This window comes from Lepidochelys olivacea (assembly GCF_965140295.1).
Source record: "Lepidochelys olivacea isolate rLepOli2 genome assembly, chromosome: 6".
Taxonomy (NCBI): domain Eukaryota; kingdom Metazoa; phylum Chordata; order Testudines; family Cheloniidae; genus Lepidochelys; species Lepidochelys olivacea.
In genome coordinates this window covers 118,171,699-118,197,357 of record NC_140416.1, presented here as the reverse complement: position 1 = coordinate 118,197,357, position 25,659 = coordinate 118,171,699, and the positions used below count along the sequence as shown (strand labels likewise).

General features: G+C 38.4%; 1 protein-coding gene across 4 annotated transcripts in view; it reads left to right on the top strand.

Annotated features, from left to right (window-relative positions):
• Positions 1–15,264, top strand: part of ARID4A (AT-rich interaction domain 4A) — a 62,392-nt gene extending 47,128 nt beyond the window's left edge. For 2 of the 4 annotated variants that reach the window (XM_084631514.1, XM_084631515.1), the window contains exons 16-25: positions 2,759–3,009; positions 5,796–5,993; positions 7,624–7,708; positions 7,900–8,101; positions 8,324–8,386; positions 9,285–10,418; positions 10,623–10,727; positions 12,591–12,803; positions 13,711–13,857; positions 14,774–15,264. In XM_084631514.1, coding sequence (XP_084487640.1) covers positions 2,759–3,009; positions 5,796–5,993; positions 7,624–7,708; positions 7,900–8,101; positions 8,324–8,386; positions 9,285–10,418; positions 10,623–10,727; positions 12,591–12,803; positions 13,711–13,857; positions 14,774–14,877 — 2,502 coding nt within the window. In that variant the 3' untranslated portion in view covers positions 14,878–15,264. The remainder of the gene's footprint in view (positions 1–2,758; positions 3,010–5,795; positions 5,994–7,623; positions 7,709–7,899; positions 8,102–8,323; positions 8,387–9,284; positions 10,419–10,622; positions 10,728–12,590; positions 12,804–13,710; positions 13,858–14,773) is intronic. The other 2 variants (XM_084631516.1, XM_084631517.1) reach the window with 2 other exon arrangements.
• Positions 15,265–25,659: the final 10,395 nt, after the last annotated feature.

Here is a 25,659-nt window from a genome sequence, read left to right as displayed (position 1 = left end):
CTCTCACCAAATGGGGTAGACTTGTGAACACAGAGGATAATCTTCACAGGAGCTGGATCTAGATTATGGAACTTCCTCCTTCAAGAGATAAGAATGAGCAGACAACTCACAGCTTTAAGTACCAAATGTAAACCCCATTTCTTTGACCTAGTGTTCTTGTGATAACTCTCTTTAAAAAATAAATAAAAATCTTCAGCCTTTCAACTCATTCACATATACAGAGAGGGGAATGGTGGAATAGTGAGATTTTAGTTTGATGTCTTTATTTTTATATTTTTATTTTGAGTATTGCTTGGCTGCTGTGGTGATGAGGGCCATATCAGCAGGTACATAGATATATCAGTGACCCATCTAATTCAATGTTCAATCAAAAGTAGATGATGTGCTCTTGTTCAATGATAACAGTCAGCTGCATGCGTGTTCCCTCTGTGTGCTGCCCCAGTTCTGCGCAGATAGCTAACACAGCAGACCCCGAGAGAACCCCCAAAAACCACAGACTCTAGTAAGGTACGAAGGAACCCGAGCCAGGTTTATTGTCAAATGAAGCACAGTAATAGTTCCCTATAGACTCTACAAGGCATACTACGAATTTGTGCTCCCTGGCAATGGACACAGCTCAGTCAGTGGCGGGACACTCCACTGCCCCCTGGGCTGGACAAATATGTGAGCTCCAGGACCTGCTTTTATACTGTTGCAGGACAGATTACTCATCATAGTTCAAACGAATCTATCCATCATGTTGTCCTTTTGACCCTGTCTTTAAGATGCACCTGCCTGTTCCTTGTTATCTCTGTGCAGTGTTCTGATGCCGTCTTGGTGCAAGTTCCTCTCATTAGCACATATGTGTGTGTGCACGTGCTTCTAACAACCTTTTCTTGCCAACTTCTGTGACTGGGACCTGCCTCTGGCTCACAGCCCAGCTTTGCTTAACACTGCCTGGAAGTACTTTGGTTCAGGCTTCAGGCCTCAGACTGGGCCTCTGATACAAGAGTTTGTTTCAGGGCCTCCTCTTACTACAGTTGAATATAAGAATATACTTAAAAGAATTTTTCTTTCATTGGAACAAGAAATTAACTGGCTCAATTCTCTAGATTAACTGGCTAGAACTCTGGCTAGTTCTGTTAAGGAAGTGACTGTGTTCATTGATTAAAACTAGCACACTGAAAGGCGAAAAAAGTTACTTCTGGCAATTACCAAAGAAGAAAGAATGTTTCCAGTTAAAATAGTTAATAATGCATATTTAGTATCACTTATCCTTGTGATGTAAGATAGCTTCCATATAACATCAGAAGTTTGTTTCCTATTCAAGTTTTTTGTTGACTAGATCCTATCAAGGTATTAAATGATTGATAGAAAGACTCTTAGTAAATGAAAATAAAAATACTGTGAGCATATGCTTACTGGAAATGCTGCTTAAAATGCTCTAACTGTATTGAATCAATAATTTAAAAGATGTGGCTTCTACAATAATATAAATATACAATATTTAGCTTTAGACAAGCACTGAAAATATAAGAAGATAATACAGACCAATCACCTATGATTTTCTCTAACTTGATCACCTTCCAGCATGCTGCAAAAGCTATTTTTATTTGACAGGGTTTTTGGGGAAGGTTGTGCGCCAGGAGAGAAGAGGGAGAGGAAGGTTTTTTTTTATGCTGCTTTGACTTGTTGGATGGCAAAGTTAACCTGTTAACTCAGCCAACCAGCAGCATTAAATAATATGTAGGTAATGTTATCTGTATGTGACTATGTAATGCTTCCAGGTGGTTGCCATTATGTTGCTATAAGTTTAATTATTAGGGCACCTCTAATGGGTTTTGATTGTTGTTTGATAATAAATACATTATAACAGAAGGATTTATATTTGGAGTACAAAAATGTGATGCTACCAGAAAGAGCACCTACGTCGCTTAATAATAAAACAATAAGCCCATAACAGTTAAGGCCCCCTTCCCCAAAACTCACCAGCTATCCCCACTGCTTTTCTTTGCCCCTTTGGAAATTCCAGCAGTCTTGCAGCATGCTCTGAAGGCTAACAAATCTAGAGAGACAAGGTCGGTGAGGTAATATCTGTTATTGGACCAACTTATGTTGATGAGCGAGACAAGCATTCAAATTTACATAAAGCTCTTCATCAGGCCCAGACCTGAAGTAGAGCTCTGTGTAAGCTCGAAAGCTTGTGTCTCTCACCAATAGAAGTTGGTCCAGTAACAGATATTACATCACCCACTTTGTCCCTCTAATATCCTGGAACCAACACAGCTACAACAACACTGCATACAAATCTGGATCCTGTCAGACCAAGGAGTGCAATTTCCAGAGTTGAGGATCCCTCATGGAAAATGCCTTGTGAGCACCTCTGTCTCTTTTAAACCATGGGACTATCAACTCAGGTAGTTCCACTTACCACAACTGCCATAGTTAGCTAGGGAGGGTGATATTTCATGTGTTCAGGGACTACAGGCCTTTTCAATCTAAACAAATTCCTTTAAAATGCACCTGGAAGTTAATGAAAAGCTAGAACTCTGATATTGGAATCCCATAATTGTAAACAGAATGGTGATTCTGTTGATACCAAACAATGTTTTAAATTTATAAATATGTGATAACTCTCAAATGCAAAACTTCACATTGGCCTCAAATCTGTCTTCTGTACAAGAAAAATAAATATACTTCAGTGCACAGCATGCACTGCATAACCTCCCCTGCCCTGGACATGACTATGCTTGATTAACAGATTGCGTTTCTGTCTTAGGGACGGAGGAGACTTGCTCGCGATGCAATAACTACTAAAAAAGAAACTGAAGAGGATAAAATGCAGGACAAATTAAAAGATAGCAACAAAGAAAATAAAGATGTAGAGGAAACACTTGAGAATGCAGAGAAGAAAGAAAATGAGACACCAGTCGGGAGAAAGAACACACCAAAGCAAAAAGAGAAGAAAATGAAAAAACAAGAGGAATCTGATAAAGAATCTGATGAAGAGGAAGAGAGAAGGCAAGAGAGGTACATATTAACTTACGTCCGCTCTTTAAGAGAATGGCTGTGTGGTGGTACAGTGGCACTCTGTATAAGCTGAGTACAAGGGAGGTTTAGGATTCCATTCCAGGAGATCAGATGTGAATCAGGTCCATAATTTTCACATACACGCGCTCCCCATTACAATTTTCCCCTCCTTGTCCATCTCCAAAATAGCAGAGACCTACTGTACCGGAGGAAGGATTCGTTCCTGGGAGATGGCAGGTAGTATTTCTACTGTTATCTTCCTCCAAGGGTTCGGTCAGGGAGGGCAGCATTCTAGTTTTGGGGGCCATACAGGAGTTTCTCTTGAGGATGCTTCCCAGGAGAAGTATTGAATCAGAGCATCCCTGGATGCTCTAGCTCTGTTCTCATCCCAGCCCCACTTCTGGGATGCTTTAGCCAAGAGTGTCGCCACCCTCCTCAGTTGCACACAATATTCACTGCTGTACTACTTCTCTGGATGGACTTCTGTCACTGCGGGCTTGGATTATATTGGTATTTGTGCACAGTACTACACGCAAGCACCAGCTAGGATTGGCTAGGTGTTGTGTTAAGTGTTGTACAACCATGTAGTGATAAATGGTTTTCCACACTCTGTCTTGTCTATTTATATTGTATGATTTGGGGTAGAAAGTGGATGTAACATATAAGCAAAGTGGCTAATGATGGTTGGCAGATGTCCAGCTTGTGCGTGTTTCTGTTTTTATTTAAATGTATTTTAGAGGGCTGGAGGGGATGAATTAATAAGAGCATAGGAGAAAGGAAGGGAAAGGGGGGTTAAAAATGAAAAGGGGAGATGGATTGAAGAGGCAGGGAAGGAGAGAGAGCAACATGGAGGGCAAGGAGAGAGTGGCAGGCAACAGAACAATGTGGAAGAATGAGGAGATGTTGGAGTAAAGAGCCAGCTAGTAAAAATAGCATCCACAGTACAAACTGAGAGGCAGAATTGGTTTAAATCACTGCTGTCCAGGGGTTGTGAAAACAGGCTAAGCCTCTCTCTTCCCACCTTGCTAGTTCTGACTACCCCCTCACTCCGTTCAGGGATTGGTTTTGCTCATTGTGACATAATTCACTTGTGCACTTGGGGCATAAGCTGAGAGTGAATCAAGCCTGATGACTTTTTGTTTCAAACAACTGGAGAATGTGTTGACTGCATCATCTCCTTATCATTTCCATATGAGGAGAGATTAATAAGACTGGGACTTTTCAGCTTGGAAAAGAGATGACTATGGGTGGATATGATAGAGGTCTATAAAATCATGACTGGAGTGGAGAAAATAAATAAGGATGTGTTATTTACTCGTCTTAACACAAGAACTAAGGGTCACCCAATGATATTAATAGGCAGCAGGTTTAAAACAAACAAACAAGAAGTATTTCTTCACACAACGCACAATCAACCTGTTGAACTCTTTGCCAGAGGATGTTGTGAAGGCCTAGACTATATAACAGAGTTTAAAAAAGAACTAGATAAATTCCTGGAGGATAGGTCAATAGTTATTAACCCAGGATTGGCAGGGATGGTGTCAATAGCCTCTGTTTGCTAAAAGCTGGGAATGAGTGACAGGGAATGGGACCACTGTTCTCTTTATTCCCTCTGAAGCACCTGGCATTGGCCACTGTCGGAAGACAGGATACTGGGCTAGATGGACCTTTGATCTGACCTAATCTGGCCATTCTGATGTTCTCATTTTGATGCACTCCTGGAAAAAACAGTGACTTCAAAGAAGGCTGCGCTTTCAGTCAAAAGAAAGATCTTGTAGAATAACACAGCAAGCAAAAATTCCATTCAAATATAGATACAGCGTGGGTGTACAGTAGGTTGCATAGGTGTATTACATATATCTACGGTCTCTTAGTCTTGGCCATCATCTTTCCTTCTAGTGTAAACTGTTATTGCTGCAAGATAGGTTATAGTCAGAGATGAACTAACATTTATCTTTTGTACAAAGCAAAGTGTGCATTTTCTGTCTATTTTGTCTACTTTTAGTTCTAGGTTTTGCTTCTGTTCCAAATAATTTGTTTAAAAGGCCATGTAAATATGTAGATCAGATGAGACACTGGTTATTGAAAAGACATTTTTCAGGCACCTAGTCCTTATTATTATGGATCTTTCCTTAAGTTAAATGGTAGATATAATTTAAAAAAGAGGCTGTTAAGAATTTTTATCATGGTTAAAGGCATTTATTGTAACTTTGTGTTTACCACTATTTGCTTCAGTGGAACTGATTAGATAGCCACAAAAGAGCCATTACATTGATAGTGCAAACATTTCATATAACTTGAAAGCAAATTGTGAAAGGTGGAAAAATTTAAAATAGCACATCAGAAGCAAATATTAAGAATTAAAGTTAGTGTCTCCTTGCTCAGCACCTCCTGTTTCACTTGAGCCTCAAAGCAGTGAGTTAATGTAATATATTTTGTCCATCTTCTTTCTGTGATCTCCATATGTTTCAGATGATAAACATTAAAGCTTTCAGATAGTTTTGCATATAATAAATCATGTTAAAATGTGATTTGTGAATAAACCTGATGCATCATTTTTAACACTTCTAGCTTATGCAAAACAGAGTGGAGGTGTATGACTTGAATAAGCTATGACCAATCCCTTTTTTTATACATTGCACTTCATGAATCAAGGAACTCCCGAGTACAAACTTTTCTCTTCTCCTTCTGCTGATTAGAAAGGGAATATTTAACTAAGCTTTGGAAATTTTAGGTCTGATTTTAATTAAATAATCAGTGGGCATTATAAATATACCTTGCTACAGGGAGGAAATTGAAAACAAAGGAGAATCAGAAGGGGAGGAAGATGAGGAGGACACAGAGCCCTGTCTAACGGGAACCAAAGTGAAAGTAAAATATGGACGTGGAAAAACTCAGAAAATTTATGAAGCCAGTATTAAAAGCACAGAAATTGATGATGGAGAGGTTTTATATTTAGTACATTACTATGGCTGGAATGTAAGGTAAGAAGGAGAAATTACCGTTTTAACTTCATTTTAGTTTACTAAAAAAAAGTAAGGTTTCAGAGTAGCAGCCGTGTTAGTCTGTATTCGCAAAAAGAAAAGGAGTACTTGTGGCACCTTAGAGATAACAAATTTGTCTCTAAGGTGCCACAAGTACTCCTTTTCTTTTTTAAAAAAAATGTAGCATTCATAGATTTTATTTTATTTTTTATTTTTTTTTTGCTTTTTAAGAGAAAATGTCATCAAAGGGGGAAGAGTAATGGGTCTCTTGGCCCTGCAGTGAATTAGTATTGCACAATAGGGTCAGATCCTGCTAAAACTTTTTTTCATGTGAGTACCTTCACTCACATATGAGTAATCCTATTGAAGCCAATGGAATTATGCATGTGTGTAAGTGTTTGTTTGCAGGATTTTGGTCCATCTCATCATAAAACTGTGAGTAGTACTGTTATATTAAATTGGAGTTCTTGTGGGAATAAATCCGAAGCCTGGTAATAATTGTCAGCAAGATCAGACCTTTGGCGAATATAGCGTTAATCTCGAAGGTGCCACAAGTACTCCTTTTCTTTTTGAGCTATGATAGTGACATTTAAATTACTAAGGCCTTTTAAGAAAGTAGAGTTGTGCTTCCAGATGTCACCGTGAGTATTAGAAATTGTATTGCATTTAGTATTAGGGTAGCTTTTACAGTTATTGGTTTATTAAACTTTGAAATTTCAGCAACAAAAAATATGCTGGCAGTTGAACACTCGCTATAATTAAAGAAGATATATGTTTTAAAAAATTCACGGTGGGAGCAGGGTGGGGAAGCTGAACTGTAAGGAAGTGTAGAAAAAATCCACTGAACACTTACGTTGTATTCCAAAAGAGTGCATTCCTTATATTTAATACCTGCTGTGTAATGGCATTTCTTTATTTTTATAAACAATGCGACTGTGCTAATGCCACAAAACTCAAATATATTTTAAAATGTATTTTCCTTGTACATTAAAATTTGAGACTTGCCATCTCATTGAATTCCTGAGAAATCTAAACAGACTTCCTTGAATGACATTATGACATCACGTAGGTTTGAAAGAAACCTTTTTTCCAAACTTCTATTCACATCCCACATAATTAATAATAATGCAGGACAATTTCATAGGCACAAATGGCAGATAAGCACCTAACTCCATTTATGCCTTTGACAGTCTTCCCTAATGCTTAGTGTCTTTTGCCAGACGATTTGAAAACTCTTTAAAAACACAGGTAAGTATGATTATTTTATAACAGTGTTATAAATGGGGAAACTGAGGCGTGGAGAGATTAAAACTGAATTTCCTAAGGTCACATGAAGTTGATGGAAGAGTCTGTAATTGACCCCAGGTCACCTGACTTCCAGTGCTTTGCTGGCAGGAGACCAGGAAGGTCTGCACCTTCAGATTTCCTCAGGATCTTAGGAAGGTAATTGCAATAGAACATAGCGCTAAATACGTTTTAAAACATCAGATACTTGATATGTTGCTAAAAGGGGGTTGGGGATCTATTTTGAATTGTTATTAATGTCTTTGCAATTCAGCTTTGAACCATCAATTTACAATAAAACAGTTTTTAATGGGAGTAGTAACAGTGTGCTGTGTTTTGCCTTTAGATACGATGAATGGGTGAAAGCTGATCGGATTATCTGGCCTTTGGACAAAGGAGGACCAAAGAGAAAACAAAAGAAAAAAGCAAAAGTAATATTTGTAGATCAGTAAACTTCTTGTAATAGTTTGTAAGAGCTTAATGACTCTCTCTGCTCCTAAGAATGAGTTTATTTTGCTGTTCACTCCCTAGCCTCTCCCCTTAATGTGTAGCCCAAACAGGGTGAAGTTTTGACTATAAGCAGTGATGTACATTCATAGAATGCCCAATTTTGTGTCTTCAGAGTAAAGAAGACCAGGAAAAGGATGAAAAGAAGGATGAGGAGAAACAGAAATCAAAACGTGGCCGCCCCCCTCTGAAATCTACTCTTCTGTCAAACATGTCTTGCAGTTTATCCAAAACACCTAATAGTGAAGGTAAAGCAGGAGCCAGAAGTACACGGAGCAATATGTCAGATTGCTCATCATTACCAAATGGAACAGAAGGTACACCTGATGCAGTCATGTGAGACACTTAGGTGCTCATACATAGGAGAAATGTATGTAAATACTAATAATGTAACCCCACACGTTAGTATGAAACGTTTAATAAACATATTGCTGTATTGTAAGTCAACAGTTTTGAAGTCCTGTGCAGTCAGTCAGTTTACTAGCTATATAACAAATTTTATTCTATATAAATTAATTAGTTTTGATTTTGATTTTTAGGAACACCTCGCAGGCAGACGAGACGTAGCTCAGGAATGTTTGATTCTGATAGAGGATCAAACGGTGAGTGATCGCTGTCCTGTGTTTTGATTTTCATTCCTTTTTGAAAAAGCAATTTTAACCCCCCCTTTTTTCCTGCGAATTTTAATGCTGTTGAAAGAACTAAATTGACACCAGTGGAGGAAAAAAAATTCTCTATTTCCTCCCCAAGCAGTTAGGGAAAGGGCAGCTTACCCCATGTTCTTGCATCAGTCTGCTTCAATCCTAATCCAGAGATAAAATTGTGGCCATTACTATGGTTACTCAATCTTCCAGTCTCACAGCTCATGCATCCGGCAGGGAGGCTAGTTAAGTACAAATGGTGGCAGTGTTGTTTGATGATAAGAACCCTTGTCTAGTATGAACTGAATCAAAGCCACCAACTCATTTCATATAGGTCCTGCACAACTATCAGGCACCATCTTATTACTTGCAATCTATATGGCTTCTGATTGAAACCACTGATTTAGCAATGAAATGGCTATAACCCTGTTAACAGTCTTCTGAGCCATCCATTCCTTTTTGAGGTGAGGTGACTGGGAAGATTCAAGCTATAAGGAGACCTGTTAAAACTATCCTGTCCTCCTGAACTCTGATTTATGTGTGGCTTTTTGATTTCTAAACCTCCCTCTCCCACCGCTAAAAAAAGAGAGTTTACACCAGTGCTACCATACTTCCATAGAGATCTAAAGTGACACTCAGAAAAACTGTAGCAAAAATACGTTGAATAATGCAACATATTTGGATTTTTTTTTTTTTGAGTTGATGCAAAACCAAAACTCTTGATTTCCCCCCCCCCCCATAAAGTGATTTTTGACACTATATCTGTGTGGGTTATTGAATAGCATCTGCATAGCAAATATAAAAAATTGTGCTTTAACAATGACCTGATGTGTTGTTTTTTAATCTTATTTTTTGGCAGATTCTGGTTCATCTGACAGTGAAGCTGATGAGACTTCTGAAAAGAGTATGAATGAAGAATTTTCTGCAGAAATTTCAGATATGGAAAAAAATGAAAAACTAATTGATGAGAAACCCACTGAAGAAAACCCAAAGATCCCACATGTATTGATGAAAGAAAATGACAGGACTCAAGTGCAGCCTCTAGAAACTTTAAAACTGGAAGTTGAAGAAAGTGAACAAATAGTTCAGATTTTTGGAAACAAAGCTGAACAAGTGGAAGAAATTAAAAAAGAGACTGAAAAATCACCTAAGGGGAAGGGAAGAAGGAGCAAGACAAGAGACCCCTCTTTAGAGAATGTGAAGGTTTTGCCAGAAAGCCAAGAAGAGGGAACAAATGAAACCCGCATAGAATCTGAAAGATCAGACATTTCTTCCTCAGACAATAAAGAGTTTTCCACCACTACTGAAAATGAAACAGATCCCTGTACAAAAGATAAGAAGCTTTTGAAAAGGAAAACGTTGGAACAGACATCGCCTGAGAAAAAGGTACGACGAGAGTGTGAGATGGAAGTGCCAAATATTGTGTCTGAGGAGAGGACCAATGAATGTATTGGGATGGAGGAATGTAAAGACTTTCATGATGAAGAGTCACTCAGAACTGAAAATGAGGAAATGCCGTCTTTAGTAGCAGAGTCAGATCAACATGTTCAAGAGCTGACGAATGAAAACTTTGAATGTACATCTGAGGAAAATGAGCATATTCCGTTAAAAGACGAGGACGACACTATGCCTCAGATTGGACCTGAAACTCTACTTTGCCATGAAGTGGACTTGGATGACTTTGATGAAAAGGAAAAGAGCAGTAGTGAGGATGCAGTAGCAGAAAAGCCAGATCCCAACTCTTTGACCTCAAATCCATCTGCCTTAATCCCTGCAGTCCAGCCTAACTTCTCTGTGGCCTCGCCCCTTGGTCTAAGTCAGGATGAATCTCACAGTATAAAAAGTGAAAGCGATGTAACTATTGAAGTGGACAGTGTGGCAGAAGAATCTCAAGAAGGTCTCTGTGAAAGCGAGTCTGCTAATGGATTTGAAGCCAGTACCACTTCAAGCAATTGTAGTATAGCAGTACAAGACAGAGATACTGGAGAGAAGGGTAAGTGTTTCCCATGTGAAAAGCCAATCTCTATTTTGACAATTCCTGAAACCATTGTAAATCCTGTTTTGCTTTGCTAAGGACTATTGGCTCAAAAGTGGCATTTGGCGTCTTCTAATACTAATTTTCAGTTCAATCTATTTGTTTTAAAAAGGGTATATTGAAGGCAGAAATATTTGAAGCACGTTTTTTCTTTTCCTTCAGGTCAAAAAAGGCCAAGCGATGGCAATAGTGGGATACTGGCAAAGAAACAAAAACGTACTCCAAAGCGATCAAGTGCTGTAGCCAAAAACGAAAAGAATGGAACAGGTACATTTGGAAGTGAATTTTTGTGCTGTATCCATAACAAGTGTGTAGTAATCCATCCTTTTGATATTTATCCCCATTGTACATGTGTAGGGGTTTTCTTGCCAGGGTCTTTAATTAGTGTTGACTGGACCACTGACTATATATCTAGTAGAATATACCAGCTATTCAGTAATCACAATATCTGGCAGTCTCATGACTGTTACCGTCATCATTTTCATCTCTCTTTACAAGGCAGCTGTATGTGAGAAGATACCAAATATTTTACAGTTATGTGTTATGTGTTCAGCTCAGTTATCGTTTTTGTCCCTATGCTTGCTGAATAGAAGCACTTCCTTGAAAAATCATGTCCAAGCGCTTCTAAGGCTAGAAAGATACATTAATTATAACTTACAAGAAAAAATACATAGAGTGCAATGAGGTAAGTACGATACCTTTTAGAGACAGGACTTTTATGTGTGGTTGACGTGCTCAGATATGTAACCTTCTTAAATCAGCTGCAGAAAGTCTGGATTTAGTCTTCTATACCCCCTTATAAGTAGTGATGACCTCAGATAGCTAAAGGAATTGAATCAAATAGGTCAACAGAGTCAGTGCCAACAATGGCATTGTTAAGATTTATGTCAAATAAATATTTTGGGTTCCCACAGTAACTGCAACAAATATTGTTCATAGGCTGTTAAATAATGCCTAATATGTGCAGAGTGACAGGGTGAAGATTTCTGTGGGAACTGTAACTTAAAATTTCCTGAGACTTGTATATTTGAAATGAGAACCTTTTATTTTGGCACTATTGTAAGAAGTCTTGCATTGTTTTTGTTTTTACAAAATAAATCTAACTATACACTGAGGTACAGGATCACACTGCATGACCATGTGAATATGGTACTGTAGAACCTCAATTACAAACATCTCAGGAATGGAGGTTGTTCATAACTCTGAAATGTTCGTAACTGAAAAAATGTTGTTGTTCTTTCAAAAGTTTCCAACTGAACATTGATACAGACTAACATGGCTGCTACTCTGAAACCTGTTAATAAGCTTTGAAATTTTACTATGCAGAAGAAAAACGCTGCTTTTAACCATCTGAATTTAAATGAAACAAGCACAGAAACAGTTTCCTTACCTTGTCAAATCTTATTTTTTAAACATTCCCTTTATTGTTTTAGTAGTTTACATTTAACACAGTATTGTACTGTATTTGCTTTTTTTGTCTCTGCTGCTGCATGATTGTGTACTTCCAGTTCCAAATGACGTGTGGCTGACTGATCAGTTCGTAACTCTGGTGTTTGTAACTGAGGTTCTTCTGTATCAGAGATGTATACTCTTTACTGAAATGATCGTACATTGTTCACATCTATAGGTAATTAGTGCATTTGCACTCTGAAAAGTGACTCTAAGGTCTTGTCTACACTGAAATAACTAAATGTGTTTTTAAGTCACACCTGCTTTTTTGGCAGCAAACACATTTATTTTGGAATAAATGTCTATTTTTTTTTGTTTTTGTTTTTTTTTTATTGTTTTTATAGGTAAAAAATCTACTTTGGCAAGGGCTGACTCAGCCCCTAACTGCTCCCACCGTGGGTTAGAGAGAGCACTGGTGCACCTGCAGATTCAGCTCATAGTGTACCTAACAAAATTAGAAAATTTTAAATGGGGTTGTCAATCTGAAAGAATTTGGAATCCACAAAGGGAGCTGGGTCTTTTGAGTAAGGAAGCACAATTTTACCTTTCATTTTTCTGACCACAACCACAGTTTATGTAACGTAGATTATAGGGTTAGAAGAATACCAAAATTATAGGTATACTTGTCTTCTGTCAATTGTCTGTCTGTCTTCTAATCAAAATTAATTTGTGTTATTACAGGACAAAGCAGTGATAGTGAAGATCTTCCTGTCATGGACAGTTCAAGTAAATGTACTCCAGTAAAACACATAAATGTGTCCAAACCACAGAAGCTTGTGCGATCCCCTGCAAGAGTAATTTCCCCTCACATCAAAGATGGAGAAAAGGATAAACATAGAGAGAAACATCACCACAATGCTTCCCCGAGAGTGTATAAATGGAGTTTCCAACTCAGTAAGAATTTTTTAAATTGCGTTAAATATTTAAATCAGAGTTCAAAATTATATTAGTACAATATCCAGAACTTGCTATATTCAGTTCCAAAAAGGCACCTGGCATGAATGCTCATTATCATTGTAAAGCCAGGTTTATTGGTATAATGTTATTTATTTCTGTGCTTCGCTTTCACGCTATAAAAGTCCTTTTAAAAATGGTATGATTTAAATTATCATCTTGCTTTCCCCCCCATTTAATTTCCAGCATGTGGTTAGCAGCTTATTACTTCAAGAATATCTAGACTTAGAAACTAATAAGTTATGTAATTTAAAAATAGTCTGGAATTCTAGTTTTCAGATGGCATAATCCAGACATTCATCTCTAATTCTGGAATTGCTGGATTATTGGCTGCAAAAATTCAGATTGGGATTGAAGAGTTGAGTTGGAAGAGCAAGATGACTCACAAAATTATTGTGTAGGGGGAGGACAGAGCAGTTCTTTTGTTTTGTTTTTTGTTTTTAAATTCCATGATATTGAAACCTAAAACTCTGGGAGTCTGAGACAAATATTTTAGAACCAATAATCTTTTCCCCCACAACCATTAGTGCAGGACTAATAATCAATCAAGGGAAAAAATTGTTGATCCATTTAAATAAAGTATAATATATAAGTATATCATAGCTGTCCCTTTTATAAGGAGCACAATTCTTACTAATCTACCATAATTAAAACACCTTGGATTAAATGGAATTTAATAAGAACCTTTGTATTTTGAAGGGGGGAAATGTGGGTTTTGGCTATCTGTCTTGTATGTAACCCTACTTAGTATAGCATTGTGGAAGTGCATTATTGGTTTGCATGTGATGTTTCAGTTATCGTTTCTTAAAATCACCATCGTAAAGTAACTTTCCCCCCCACTCTTAAGATGAACTAGACAACATGAACAGCACTGAGAGAATCTCCTTTCTACAAGAAAAACTACAGGAAATCCGAAAATATTACATGTCCCTGAAGTCAGAAGTAGCAACAATAGACAGAAGAAGAAAACGATTAAAAAAGAAAGACAGAGAAGGTAACTTTCCAATTTGCTTTACACTCAGACCTCCTTCTCATGAGATGTCTGTTTTAAATATGTAAACCCCAAAACGTTTAATTTGTGACAACATTTTCGACAGCCATTATTTTAACTTTTTGGAAAAAACAGTTACTGTACGAAGTTTAACTTGTCTTCTATCCATTCAGGATAAATTTAGAATCTACAGCATGGTTTGCTTTTCAAAATTCATACATATAATAAAATAAATTCTTGAATATGTAAAATTTCACTTTAAAAAGACATGGATCTGGACTTCGTATTGTACCCTGGATCTGGGTTTTCACAAGTAGCATAACAGATTGTCTTGTTCCTTTATGATTTAAGCCACAGAAAGGATGATGTTAGTTATCCAGCTTGTGTGAACATAAGAGAAAAATAATCTGGACCAGTTTCATAAAGCTTTTTGTAGTAAAAGTAAATCTTATTTTTAATCCAGTAATATTTACTCATCTCCATGGTATCTGAGCACAGTATAGAAACATACAGAAACTAGAGTAGTTCTCTAAAATATTAAGGCTTTGAACCTACTAGTCGATACATGAGGAATCCACTTGTATTTTTCTATAACAGGACTTTGAGAGGTCTTCCTATACTGCTACTTCTCCTCCATGCCTATTTTAAATAAAATAAATAAATAAATAAATGAAGGTAATGCTCATTAAAATGAGCAACTAGTAAGGACACTATGTTAAGCCAGGGATAATGGGTGCAGGTACGATGTAAGCTTCTACACACAACTCTGTCGACGTACGTCAAACTTGACAGGCCTCACTTGGGCTCTATTAAGTTGTTTTGTGTGTGTACAGACACTAAGTCTGATACCTAAGCGGGCCTCCAGTGTGAAGGATAATTTGACAGTGTGGTGCTGATGTCCTGCTTTATGTATTTACAGTGTCTCATACAGGAGCATCCATGTCATCTGCTTCATCAGACACTGGGATGAGTCCATCATCGTCTTCTCCTCCCCAGAATGTGCTTGCTGTAGAATGCAGGTGATACATATTTCTCTGCCTTGTCAGCAGTTTGCTGCCATGGACATAAATCCTGAAATATAACCACAAAAAGCACTCAACTGGTTTGACATTGCCAAGTACATTCTGTACACTCTTCCACTGCTGGACTGTATCTTTTTCCTCCCTCCGGTTTTTTATTTTATTTTATTTTATTTTTACTGTTGAGAAATTAAGCTCATTGGTAACTGAAGGTTTGTAGGCACCGTCTGACATGTTTGTCATCGTGTTTATTGTTTTTTTGTTAATACAGAGAAAGGGCACTTATCAGATTTGAAAAGTTATGTCCAATGAAGCATTCAGGTGTTCTAGGAAATCATAGAAAAGCAAGTGCATCAAACAGACATCAGAATATTATCAAACAGAATCAAGTTACTGCTGCACTTTCACCCAGCTTGTATGCTAACCCTTGGTGAGTAGTTCCTCTTTGTGGAAGCACTTGCTATACAGAACTGCCAAAGTATGTGTTCAGCAATGTGCCCAGTTTTAAAGATGTAAATGGGACAAAATAAATTGTGAAAGGAAGTGTAGTTGACTGAAAACTACAGTTGTAATAAGTCTTCCACTTTTTATAGGATTTTTGAGCACACGATTATGCAAATATTTTAATGTTTATTAATGTTTACAGTGGAATTGTGAATAAGTTTTCAGTGGACTATCTTATCCCTTGACAAAAATATTTTGTCTTTTTTCTATGTAATTTCAGAGTTTTTATTTTGTTACAAAAAGACGAAAAATGAAATATATAACAACAATGAAGTTATTTAACAAGATTTCTAAAGCTGAATTTTTTTGTGTAAAATAAGGTATCTTGCAACTTGTTAAATATATTTATTCAGACATTGGATGTTGTATTTTTATGTATTTTTTAAAATATTAATAAAATTGGAAAAAAATTCTAGGTTAGTTCACTCTTTTGAAAAAACATACCTATCAGTTGTAGCTCTTACAGGAGGTTTTATCCATTAACCGTGCCTGTATGTGCATTGGGTCTGTCTATTCTTCCACAATGTAGAACTGTAATCGGGCATCTGGATTAAACTATAACCTTGTTTGGAAACTTTGGCAGTCCTAGTACTTACATTGTTTTGAGGAACAAATTTTATTGGGTTGCCCTTAAGATGCTTTGTCACAGTTTTTATGTTTGCTATACTGCCGAATGAATTTATATCTCCCAAAGTTGAGATGCAACAATAAAGTAAAGCAACTGTGTATACTTTGTCTGTGGATTGTCCCACGGGCTGATGCAGTTTGTAAATAACTCTTCCAAAACCATGTATTTAAAACAGTTTGCATATACATTATGTATAAAAGTGATTTTTTTATCAATTTTTTATTCATGTTTGTACATTGAAAGGGGTTTTAACCCCTCTTTCTGTGTTTAAAATGCTGTAGAGTAATAACATAGATGCTCTAGACTGTATATCAGGATATTATGGTTCACACAGCAGAAAGTCAGAGCGAAACACTAGTGATGGGGGTAGCATTACTACAATTGATGTTTCTTGAAACTTCATTTTACCACATTTGTCAACTTGTGATTCCAATTCCTTCCATTTTCGCAGAGAATTAAAGAAAAAGTACTCTTGTAAAATGCACTTTTCTGTCTTTTCTTAAACAAAGCAGAACTATTTCAATGTAAGATAAAATGGAGTTAATTAGAGAGCATTAATAAAGGCCATGTTTTAAACATAGGCTTTATACTTTTTTATTTAAATGATTGCTCTTGTAAATCTACTGACATCCTAAACAATAGAAAAATCAAACTTTAAGTGTTGTAAAAAAATGTTCAGAGCTAACTTTCACTGTTAATTTTATATTAAATATAAATAATAAATAAAAATAATACTCATTTATTAAGGAAAATAACATGGGTCACATTTTCTCAAATTGACTTCCATGCTTAATATTTGCAGAAGTAAATCTTAAATATTGAGTGTAAATAATTCCATGTATTGCTCTTGGATAAATTTACATCTTGTGCAAATATTTAGCTTGTCTAAATACTACCACCATTTCTCTAGAACAGCTAGAAAGATTTTGATATAAATCACCATTTCAAATGTTGTGGATGAGCCTCTAACATTCTGTACTATAGCATAGTTGTTCAAAATGAACAACTTGACTGCTTCCACTTCGCCTTTGACTGGTTAATGTATGGTCGGGAAACTGTGAAAAGGTGCGTAAGGCAGCCATTCAGTGCTTGAATATTAATTAGGAATTTGGGTTTTGCAGACTAAAAAGCAGTTAAAAGAAAGAGGGCTTTTCTTCTTTTCCTTCTACTGTTTACCACTGGTTCTATCTCCTGCATGTATTGCTCTTCTAGTCTGCCTCCTAGGAGAGAGGTATATCATTTGGTTAGACTCCCCAAACACCTGTTTCGGTAGATGTTTAAAGTTTTCTATCTGGATTTTTTTTTTTTGTCTTTAAGGCTACTAAATGTTCAATAGGGAACAATCTTGTAACAGCAGGGAGATGGACAAGATGACCTAGTAGGCCTTTCATTTCCAACTTTGAGTACAATTCCTTTCTCCTCCTTCGAAAACAATTCTTAAATATCTTTCATTGCCTTAAATAAATCTGGTGAAGAAGACACAGATTATGGCTGGTATTAAAATAACTATCTAAGCAGTTTTGATACAGCCAATAATGATGCTTTACTTCCTGGTTGTGCTAGCAGATTTTTTGGCAGGGTTATTCTTCCCTTCTCATCTCTCCCACTGTCATCCCAAAACTATATACTTCATTTGGAAAGTATATCAGGAGAGAAGATTTTGTCAAATTCTGCTTTTTTACATCAGTTGAAGCTCCATTTCAATTGATAGAATTGCATTACTCTTAACAGCAGAATTTGCACCCCTTATGTAGCTGAGCTACCAACAAGAGCCACTGAAGAACAAGTAGGCACATTAGAAAACTGCTGTTGTGATGTAAGGTAGCTCTAGGAACTGAAGATTGATTTGGTGTAAATCTGAAAGATTGAAAATGTTATAGGAATGTGAATTTGAACCAATATTCAAAGCAGCAGGTTTGTTTCTCTCTTTAAATAGGTGGCTCCTTTCTTCTTCTGACAGCTAGTTAATATTCTGTTTCACTAATGTAATCAAAAACACTTAAATTTCTCCAGACCTTTAAAGGGACTTACTGTAGAGAAAGACTCTGTGCTTCTGTTTTTGTTTCCACACAAATGTTGTAGGAGCTATTTCATGTTCTAGCATTAATGATTTTAAAAAATAGTTAAAAATGTAAGTTTATCAACATCCTGTTAAATCTTTTTCCTGTATTTCCCTTCCCACTACCAGTGTTTGTCCAAGATATCTGACAGTAGCTATCTCTTACCTAACCAATCTGAATAGAGCAGTGATGTCCAGAATAGTGACAAATGGCGATTTCACAAGCACTGAATTGTCAGTGCATAAAGTGAGGAGGTGGCCTAGACAAAAGAGAAAGTTACACCCACTTACTTAGTAATTAAAAATGAAAGGAAATTGTGTTAAGGGTAATTAAGAGCGCACATTTCAGCAAAATATATTATCTTTAATTTAAAGGGCCAATGTCTAGGGAAACTTTTTAAAGAACAACTGCAGAGCAGCAAAGCTGATGATGTCACTTCTTTACAATAGTGGCATTAGTACTTATGATATGTTCCATTTGAGGATCTTGAAGTGTTTTAGATAGATTGATGAATTAAGCCACCCAACAGGCAATATCTTTATTTGATACATGAGGAAAATTGAAGAGCAGAGTGGTTACCAGGGTGTTATATTATCAAAGATGACTTTGGCAGAACCAGAAAGAGACTGCTGGTACGGAGTCCTGTGTCTTTACCACAGAACTATCTGGCCTTCTACTCTGGTTTCTCTTACTCAGCATAATGTTTGTCTTTGGAATGCAAATTAAACTTCAGTTACATGATTCCGTCGAGTATAATATGTTCGTTCACCTTCTGTCCCTGTAAACAAGAAGAATACTCTTTCTCTCTTGGGTTTATGTGGAGACTGACTGAATGACTTTTTTTGGGTGACATTTATTGGAATCTGCTGCCTACAGTGATGTCTTCAATTAATATTGAACAGAAATGCTTGCTTAGTGTAGTCTAGGCCCTTTACAGAAAATCCCACATAGTATGAACAAAAAGTCCTCTGAGATATGTGCAGTTTCCATCCTGCTATGGCCAAGTAGTTTATTCCCCCTCTTACAGCCTATGGAATGAGCAATGGAATTGTCATATCTGTTCAGATCTTAAAAGGTTCACGGACCAGTAGACCAGGGCCATTCATGCACTGAAAATGGTTTCTCTTTTCCCTTTTCCTAAGTTGCATGTGTTTTCAAGCAAACTGAATGTAGCATGTGCTACCAAAGCTTCCCTTTTTGGACAGCTTTTTCATGCTACAGAAACATAAGAGGGCAGGCCACCATGAACTAATTCAATGGATTCCTAGGTGGTTCATGGAGATGGGGAAGACACTTTGGTCCATTGAGCCAATTTGGTGAGATAACAATGGAATGCTAAACAGCTCCAGATAACACTGAATTTTACCACTTTGTTTCTGCCTTTTAAGTGTGTGAACAGGACATATCTAGCTATTTGTTGTACCATGTAACTGTTTTACAGATTCCATGCATTGAGAATTTGTTTGCTTAGCTCTTTTAAGCTTGCAATTTTTTAAAATTACCTGCAATAGTAGTCCCTTAAAATGCTAGATAAGGACTGTTTTTTAAAGATGCAGGGAGCATGCAACAATCAAACTTTCATGAAGCATATGAGGATGACCCAGCTGACCCACGAACATTCAAGGATTTCCATTCTTCAAATACAGGTATTTTAAAATTAGCTCACATTCCCCAGTATTTATCAAGCCATTGTGCTCATACTGAGAAATAATATATTTACTTTATTGGTGAAATTTTACAAATACCATTATGTTTTCTTCTTCACCATTGATGTCTGAGGATGTATCTTAAAAGGATATGTATTAAATTTCCTAACAGTTCTCTATGAGGAGTACTAAATTTAAACATTCATATGGTCACTTCTGAATATTGATGTATTGATACGTATGTTAATTTTTGAAAATTTAGCAACACCCACACTTCCATGAGCCCTTACTTACTAGTCTCAATGTCTCCTTTAATTTAATTTTCCCAGGTTTCCTTGCTTCATACCCTTGGCCTGAAAATATCTGGCTTTTTATTTTTAACTTTGACACTGGTGTGCTGGTACAATGGAAGATGTATATCAAATGTTGTGTTTTTCTTTGAGTATATGTCCCTGTGCATGTTTAACCGTGGGATGTGTGCGCATCTGTGTACTCTTGATTGAAGACTGTGAAGTAGCGCTTATGGGCCCACACCTGTGCAAAACAACACTTCATGCTCTGAATGAGGGGGTAGAGGTGATTTGTTTCTTAGCTATTGACTTTGTTTATTGTATTTTATTTTGTTTGTGCTCTCTGGAGTGGGGGTTTCGTCCTTCTTCTGGAGCTCTGTGCCAGAGCACAATTTGTTATGCCTAAGACCCCAGGGTTTAAGAACTTGGTCTAGACCCTCTCCACTACACAAGGAATCTAAGAGACTGGAATTACTGGGCAGATTGAGTTATTTGTCAGCTGCTCTTCAGTTGTGTATAGTTAACTATCAGGCCTTGATGATGAAATACAGCTTTACCACATATTCAAAATGTACGCACTTTTATTGAACATCTACCACAAAATCAGACAAGAGAGACCAGTCTCAGTCCATCATGGAGGGGCAGGCAATCCTTGACCTCAGGAACTTAAAACTACTATGTTCTAGCATAACACTTCAGAATGGTGATATTAGCTACCTTTCTCTCATCCTCGGATCCAGAATACTGGTTTGTTGCCCTCTACCTATAAGCTGACTACTTTCATGTAGCCATCCACCCATTGCACAAGTGCTTCCTGTGCTTTGTAATAGGAACAAACCCCTAGTGATGGAGAGTTCTTTCCTTTGGGCTCTCTACGGCTCTGAGAGTGTTTTACAAAGCTACTTTCATCAGTAGGGTGGAGGTGTCTCAGTATTCCCATATTTGGATGACTGGTTGATCAGGGATTTATCAGAACAAGAGGTTCAGTCAGCTACGACCAAGGCGTTAGCATTGTTCCAAACACTAGGACTTTGTATCAATCACAACAAATCTATACTAACTCCAGTACAAAGGACAAACTTCATAGGAACCATTTTGGACTTCACATCAGCAAGAGCCTACCTACCCTTGAGCAATGGTCTCAAGTTGCAGTGGGGGAAGTCTAGGTTGGATATTAGGAAAAACTATTTCAGTAGGAGGGTGGTGAAGCACTGGAATGGGTTACCTGGGGAGATGGTGGAATCTCCATCCTTAAAGGTTTTTAAGGCCTGGCTTGACAAAGCCCTGGCTGGGATGAGTTAGTTGGTATTGGTCCTGCTTTGAGCAGGGGGTTGGACTAGATGATCTCCTGAGGTCTCTTTCAACCCTAATCTTCTATGATTCTGTCAAGGGAGAGATTTTCCACCCTATCTGGCCTAATCTCTGCGCTGTAGTTAAACCCACAAACAACCAGGAGGGCTTTTCTTCAGCTTTTGGGTCACATGTCTGCCTCCACAATTGTGACTTCCTATGCGAGACTACTCCTTGGATGTCTCCAGATGGGGTATAAATATATACTGTTCTTAACCACAATAGACACAAACCCTCCAAATGGGTCATGGTGCCTCAAAGGTGTTGGGTGCACTTATGTGGTGGAAGAACCCACAAAGGGTCTGTATAGCAACCCCATTCTTGCATCCCACACCATCACAGAGCCTCATAACGGACACGTCTTTGTTAGAATGGGGAGCTCACTTGCAGTGAAATACAGCTCAGGGCAAAAGGTCTGCAAGAATCACTGCTTCACATCAATATTCTGGAGCTGAGAACAGTTTTTTACGCTTGCCAATACATCCTCCGTGCCATTCAAGCCACTCAGAGGAATGCTAGAGAACAGGACAGCAGTGCATTACATTAACCGCCAAGATAGAGGCAAGATCCCAGTCCTTATGTGCAGAGTCACTAAGACTCTGGAACTGGTGTTTTTCCCATTCAATAAACATATTCGCTGTCCTACCAGACTCAGATACAAGTGCAGGACTCCCCGAGCAGACACTTCTGGCAAGACCATGAATGGGAGCTCAAAGACTCTTTTGCAACATCTGCCAGACCTGGGGTCTACCACAAGTAGATTTCTTTGCCACCCCAAACAACTCCAAAGGTCCCCTGTTTTGCTCCAGTGGAAGTTATGGTCTCAGTTTGCTGGGATGTGCTGATAGCTCCATGGCCTCGTGCCCTGCTTTATGTGTATCCATCGCTTCCATTAATCCTCAAGACTCTTCTCAAGCTCAGCAAAGAGAGGGCAAAAGCTATTATAGCACCAGCCGGGCCAAGATGGGTGTGCTATTCAAATTTCATCCACTTCTCAGAGGTGGCACCCCTCCAACTTTCTACCAAATAGGACCTATTGACACAGAACTCGGGGTCTCTCATTCTCCCCAACTCTTCCTCTGTGAACCTCAGGGTGTGGCTCCTGAATGGCTCTAAACCATGGAATTAACCTGTTCAATTGCAGTAAAATCAGTGTTTTTGTCCAGTAGAAAGCCCAGGAACTGCCAGACTTACCTCCAGAAGTGGAAACATTTTCATTCTTGGTGCTGTCTTCCATCTTCCCAAGCCTTGGAAGTTCTGCCTTCCAAGATTCTGGACTACCAAGTGGAATTTAAAAGTGAGAGGTATATCAATGACCTATTAGGGTACAGTTGTCTGATATCACAGCTTTCCATTCACCCATTCATTGGCTCTTCCTTTTTTCCCACCCTGTCACAGACTGATTCCTCAAAGATCTATACAATTTGTATTTTCCTGTCTGAAATCCAGCTCCCCAGTGGGGCCTCGCCCTGGTTCTTGATGCTTTGCGAGCCCTCTTCATACTGATGGCCACCTGCTCTCTCCTCCACCTCTTCTTCAAAACTTCATTCCTGGTCACTATTACATCAAGAACAATGGGAGAGGTGGGGGCCCTCATGGCCAACCCACTACATATCACCTTTTATAGGGACAAAGTTTGTACTATGCCCTCATCCCCATTTTCTCCCTAAAGTCTCATTGGCATATCACATTAACCAAAAGATTCACCTGCCTGTATTCTACCCAAACCTCATGCTTCTAAAGAGGAATCAAGCCTTCATTCAGTGGATGTTAGACACCCCATCAGCTCTGTTCACAGAGTCCCACTGAGACAGACTCCTGAGGGAGACTTGCAGAATCTTAGGGAGCTGAGCTGTGACACTCAGCAGTGCTATCAAACAGTAGGGCTTATTAGTTGACTGGAACACAGCATAGGAAGACCAGGATTATCACAGAGAAGTGAAAGTTAAAGCATAGTCTCTTCCGGGTAGCCAGAGCCCAGCCAGGCTGTAGTGAGTCCTATTGTTCAAACTCTGTCTCCCTCTCTGTCTGATCCCCTTTTGTCAGACTCCCAACATGCCATTCACTGCTTCCCATAGCCAACACTTAACTTACACCCCACCTCTTGCCTTCAGTCCTTTGTTCCTGAGCTAGGGAGATGCAATTCTGTCGCCTTGATGAGAGGTAGGGAAGTCCATGTCTCTCTGGGTCATTGGTTGCTAGGTGTCTGTGGTCTGTGTCCAGGCAATTGGATTTGCTATAGTCTTCTCAAGAGCTCCATTGATATGGGACCCAAGCCCTCAGACAGCTAGGCACTATTTATACCTGTCTTAACCTACTCTGTCAGCAAACTCCCTTTTCACCCGTAGTTAACAATGGAGCATATAGGGATAACTGAGGTACAGACAGGCTTCATAAAAATATTACAAAAAATTTCCACTTTGTCACACCAATCCAGTACCGTCAATTTCTATGCTGTTCTAAACTACTTTATTTCTAATCCCCAAGATGGGTACAGCCTGACCTAATTTGCCATGATCCTACCAACTATGCCAGTTTATGGAACAAGGATAAAATGTTGTGTAATTTATATTAATACCTTGTTACATCATAGAAGATTTTTTTCCTTAGAACAAGCTAAGAGCTCTCTATAAAAATACTAAATTTATAAAATCAGGATGTATTTGAAAAGAGCAAGACATAGTCAAGTTAGAGATGGAAAAGATATTACCAATGATCGAATTCCTTTCTGCCAGGGCCATATTAATCACTGTCATAAGTGTAGGTAGATCTACACCATCCCAGTGAATGTTTCTGAATTTCCTGGGAGTAACTTTACTTACAGGGCTAGTAAGGTTTTAAAAGAAAAACAACTTAGGCTTTTGGTTTACACACTGTTCTCTCCCTTGCTAATGGCATTTGCTGTTACTGTGATCATATCGTATGCAAGTGTCTATCCAAGGGGAATACTGCAGGTTTGAATGAGCAGTATGTGTCACTTTACAGTAGCTCTGTTGCCTTTTACAGTCCAATTTTAAATGTGGTTTCTACCACTTACTGTGGAAAGTGTTCAGTTGCTTTTAAATTTGCTGTTTTCTACATCTTTTTTGGTGTCTTTCGCCATTTTATTTTACTTTACTTCTCTCTGGATAGCTGATCACTACATTCTCAGTTTCTGCTCTCTATCTTCCCAAGCTGTTAAAATACTTTGCAAGTATATAGTGCCTTCCGCTGAATGATTTCAAATGCCTTAACATCTAAGGAAATAGAGGGTAATTTCCATTGTATAGTGAGGGAAGAACAAGGCCCAATTACAAGGTCTTGCAAAGTTTGTACCAGAACTAGGCTTAGAGTCCAGATTCCCTGACTACATGATCATGTTATTTCCTTAAACTCATCTTGTAACGCACCAAATGCAGTCAGTTTTTAAAGAACAGTATTTCCCTGCTGCTTCAATTAGTTTAACTAGGTGAACTTAAGGGCTGTCCCAAACCAAATTACATATGTAACTGTGTTCTTCATCCTCACACCCAAATACAAAAAAGATGCTAGGTTGTTCCCTAGGCAGTTTGCAGTTGTGGATGGGATGTGAGGGCTCAATTTCTCTGCAGCATTCTGCAAACTCAGGGAGAGGAGTGGCAAATATAAACAGCAATATTACCTTCCCTATGTTTTTATTTCCAATAATATGCTTTCTCAAATGTAATGTTTATTAAATTTATGAGAGCGGTATGGGAAGGTAAGTAAGTAATCTGATTCTTGGACCTTTAGGCAAAAGTAATTAATGGATACACTTGGGTTGGAAACAAAGAAAATAGGCTCAGTCTTTCATCCCTGCCGTGTGAGCATTTACTGTGAGCTAGACTAGATAAAAATTAATGGCTGTATGAGTTTTTCCTCACTCATCAACTGAGTACTGCACTCGGGTAGAGCAGTAATGCAGGCTGTGAAAAGATCTGGGCTCTCCTAAATCGTGATCCCCTCTCTGGTACGGTCTCAATGTCTGGCCTTAAGCAAATCCCCTCTCTGTACTCCAGCCCTTCCTCAATTGTAACAGGGCGATGGGCCTGACGAGCACCAGTCCCCCCCGGCGGAGGCAGTTAGGAGAAGGAAGTGCGGGTTATTTCCCTAGCACGGTGCAGCTGTAAAAGGCTCAATGGGACAATCTCAGGGAGATTAACCCTCACTAACCCTGTGAGCTGACACAGCCGCAGCGGTGATGAGAAGCGGCTGCTGACAAACAAGCCCCTCCACTCCTGCCTGCAGCACAGCCCCCGGCCAGGAACAGAGGGGCCCGAGATCCAGACAGGTCACTTCCTGCTAGGCGGA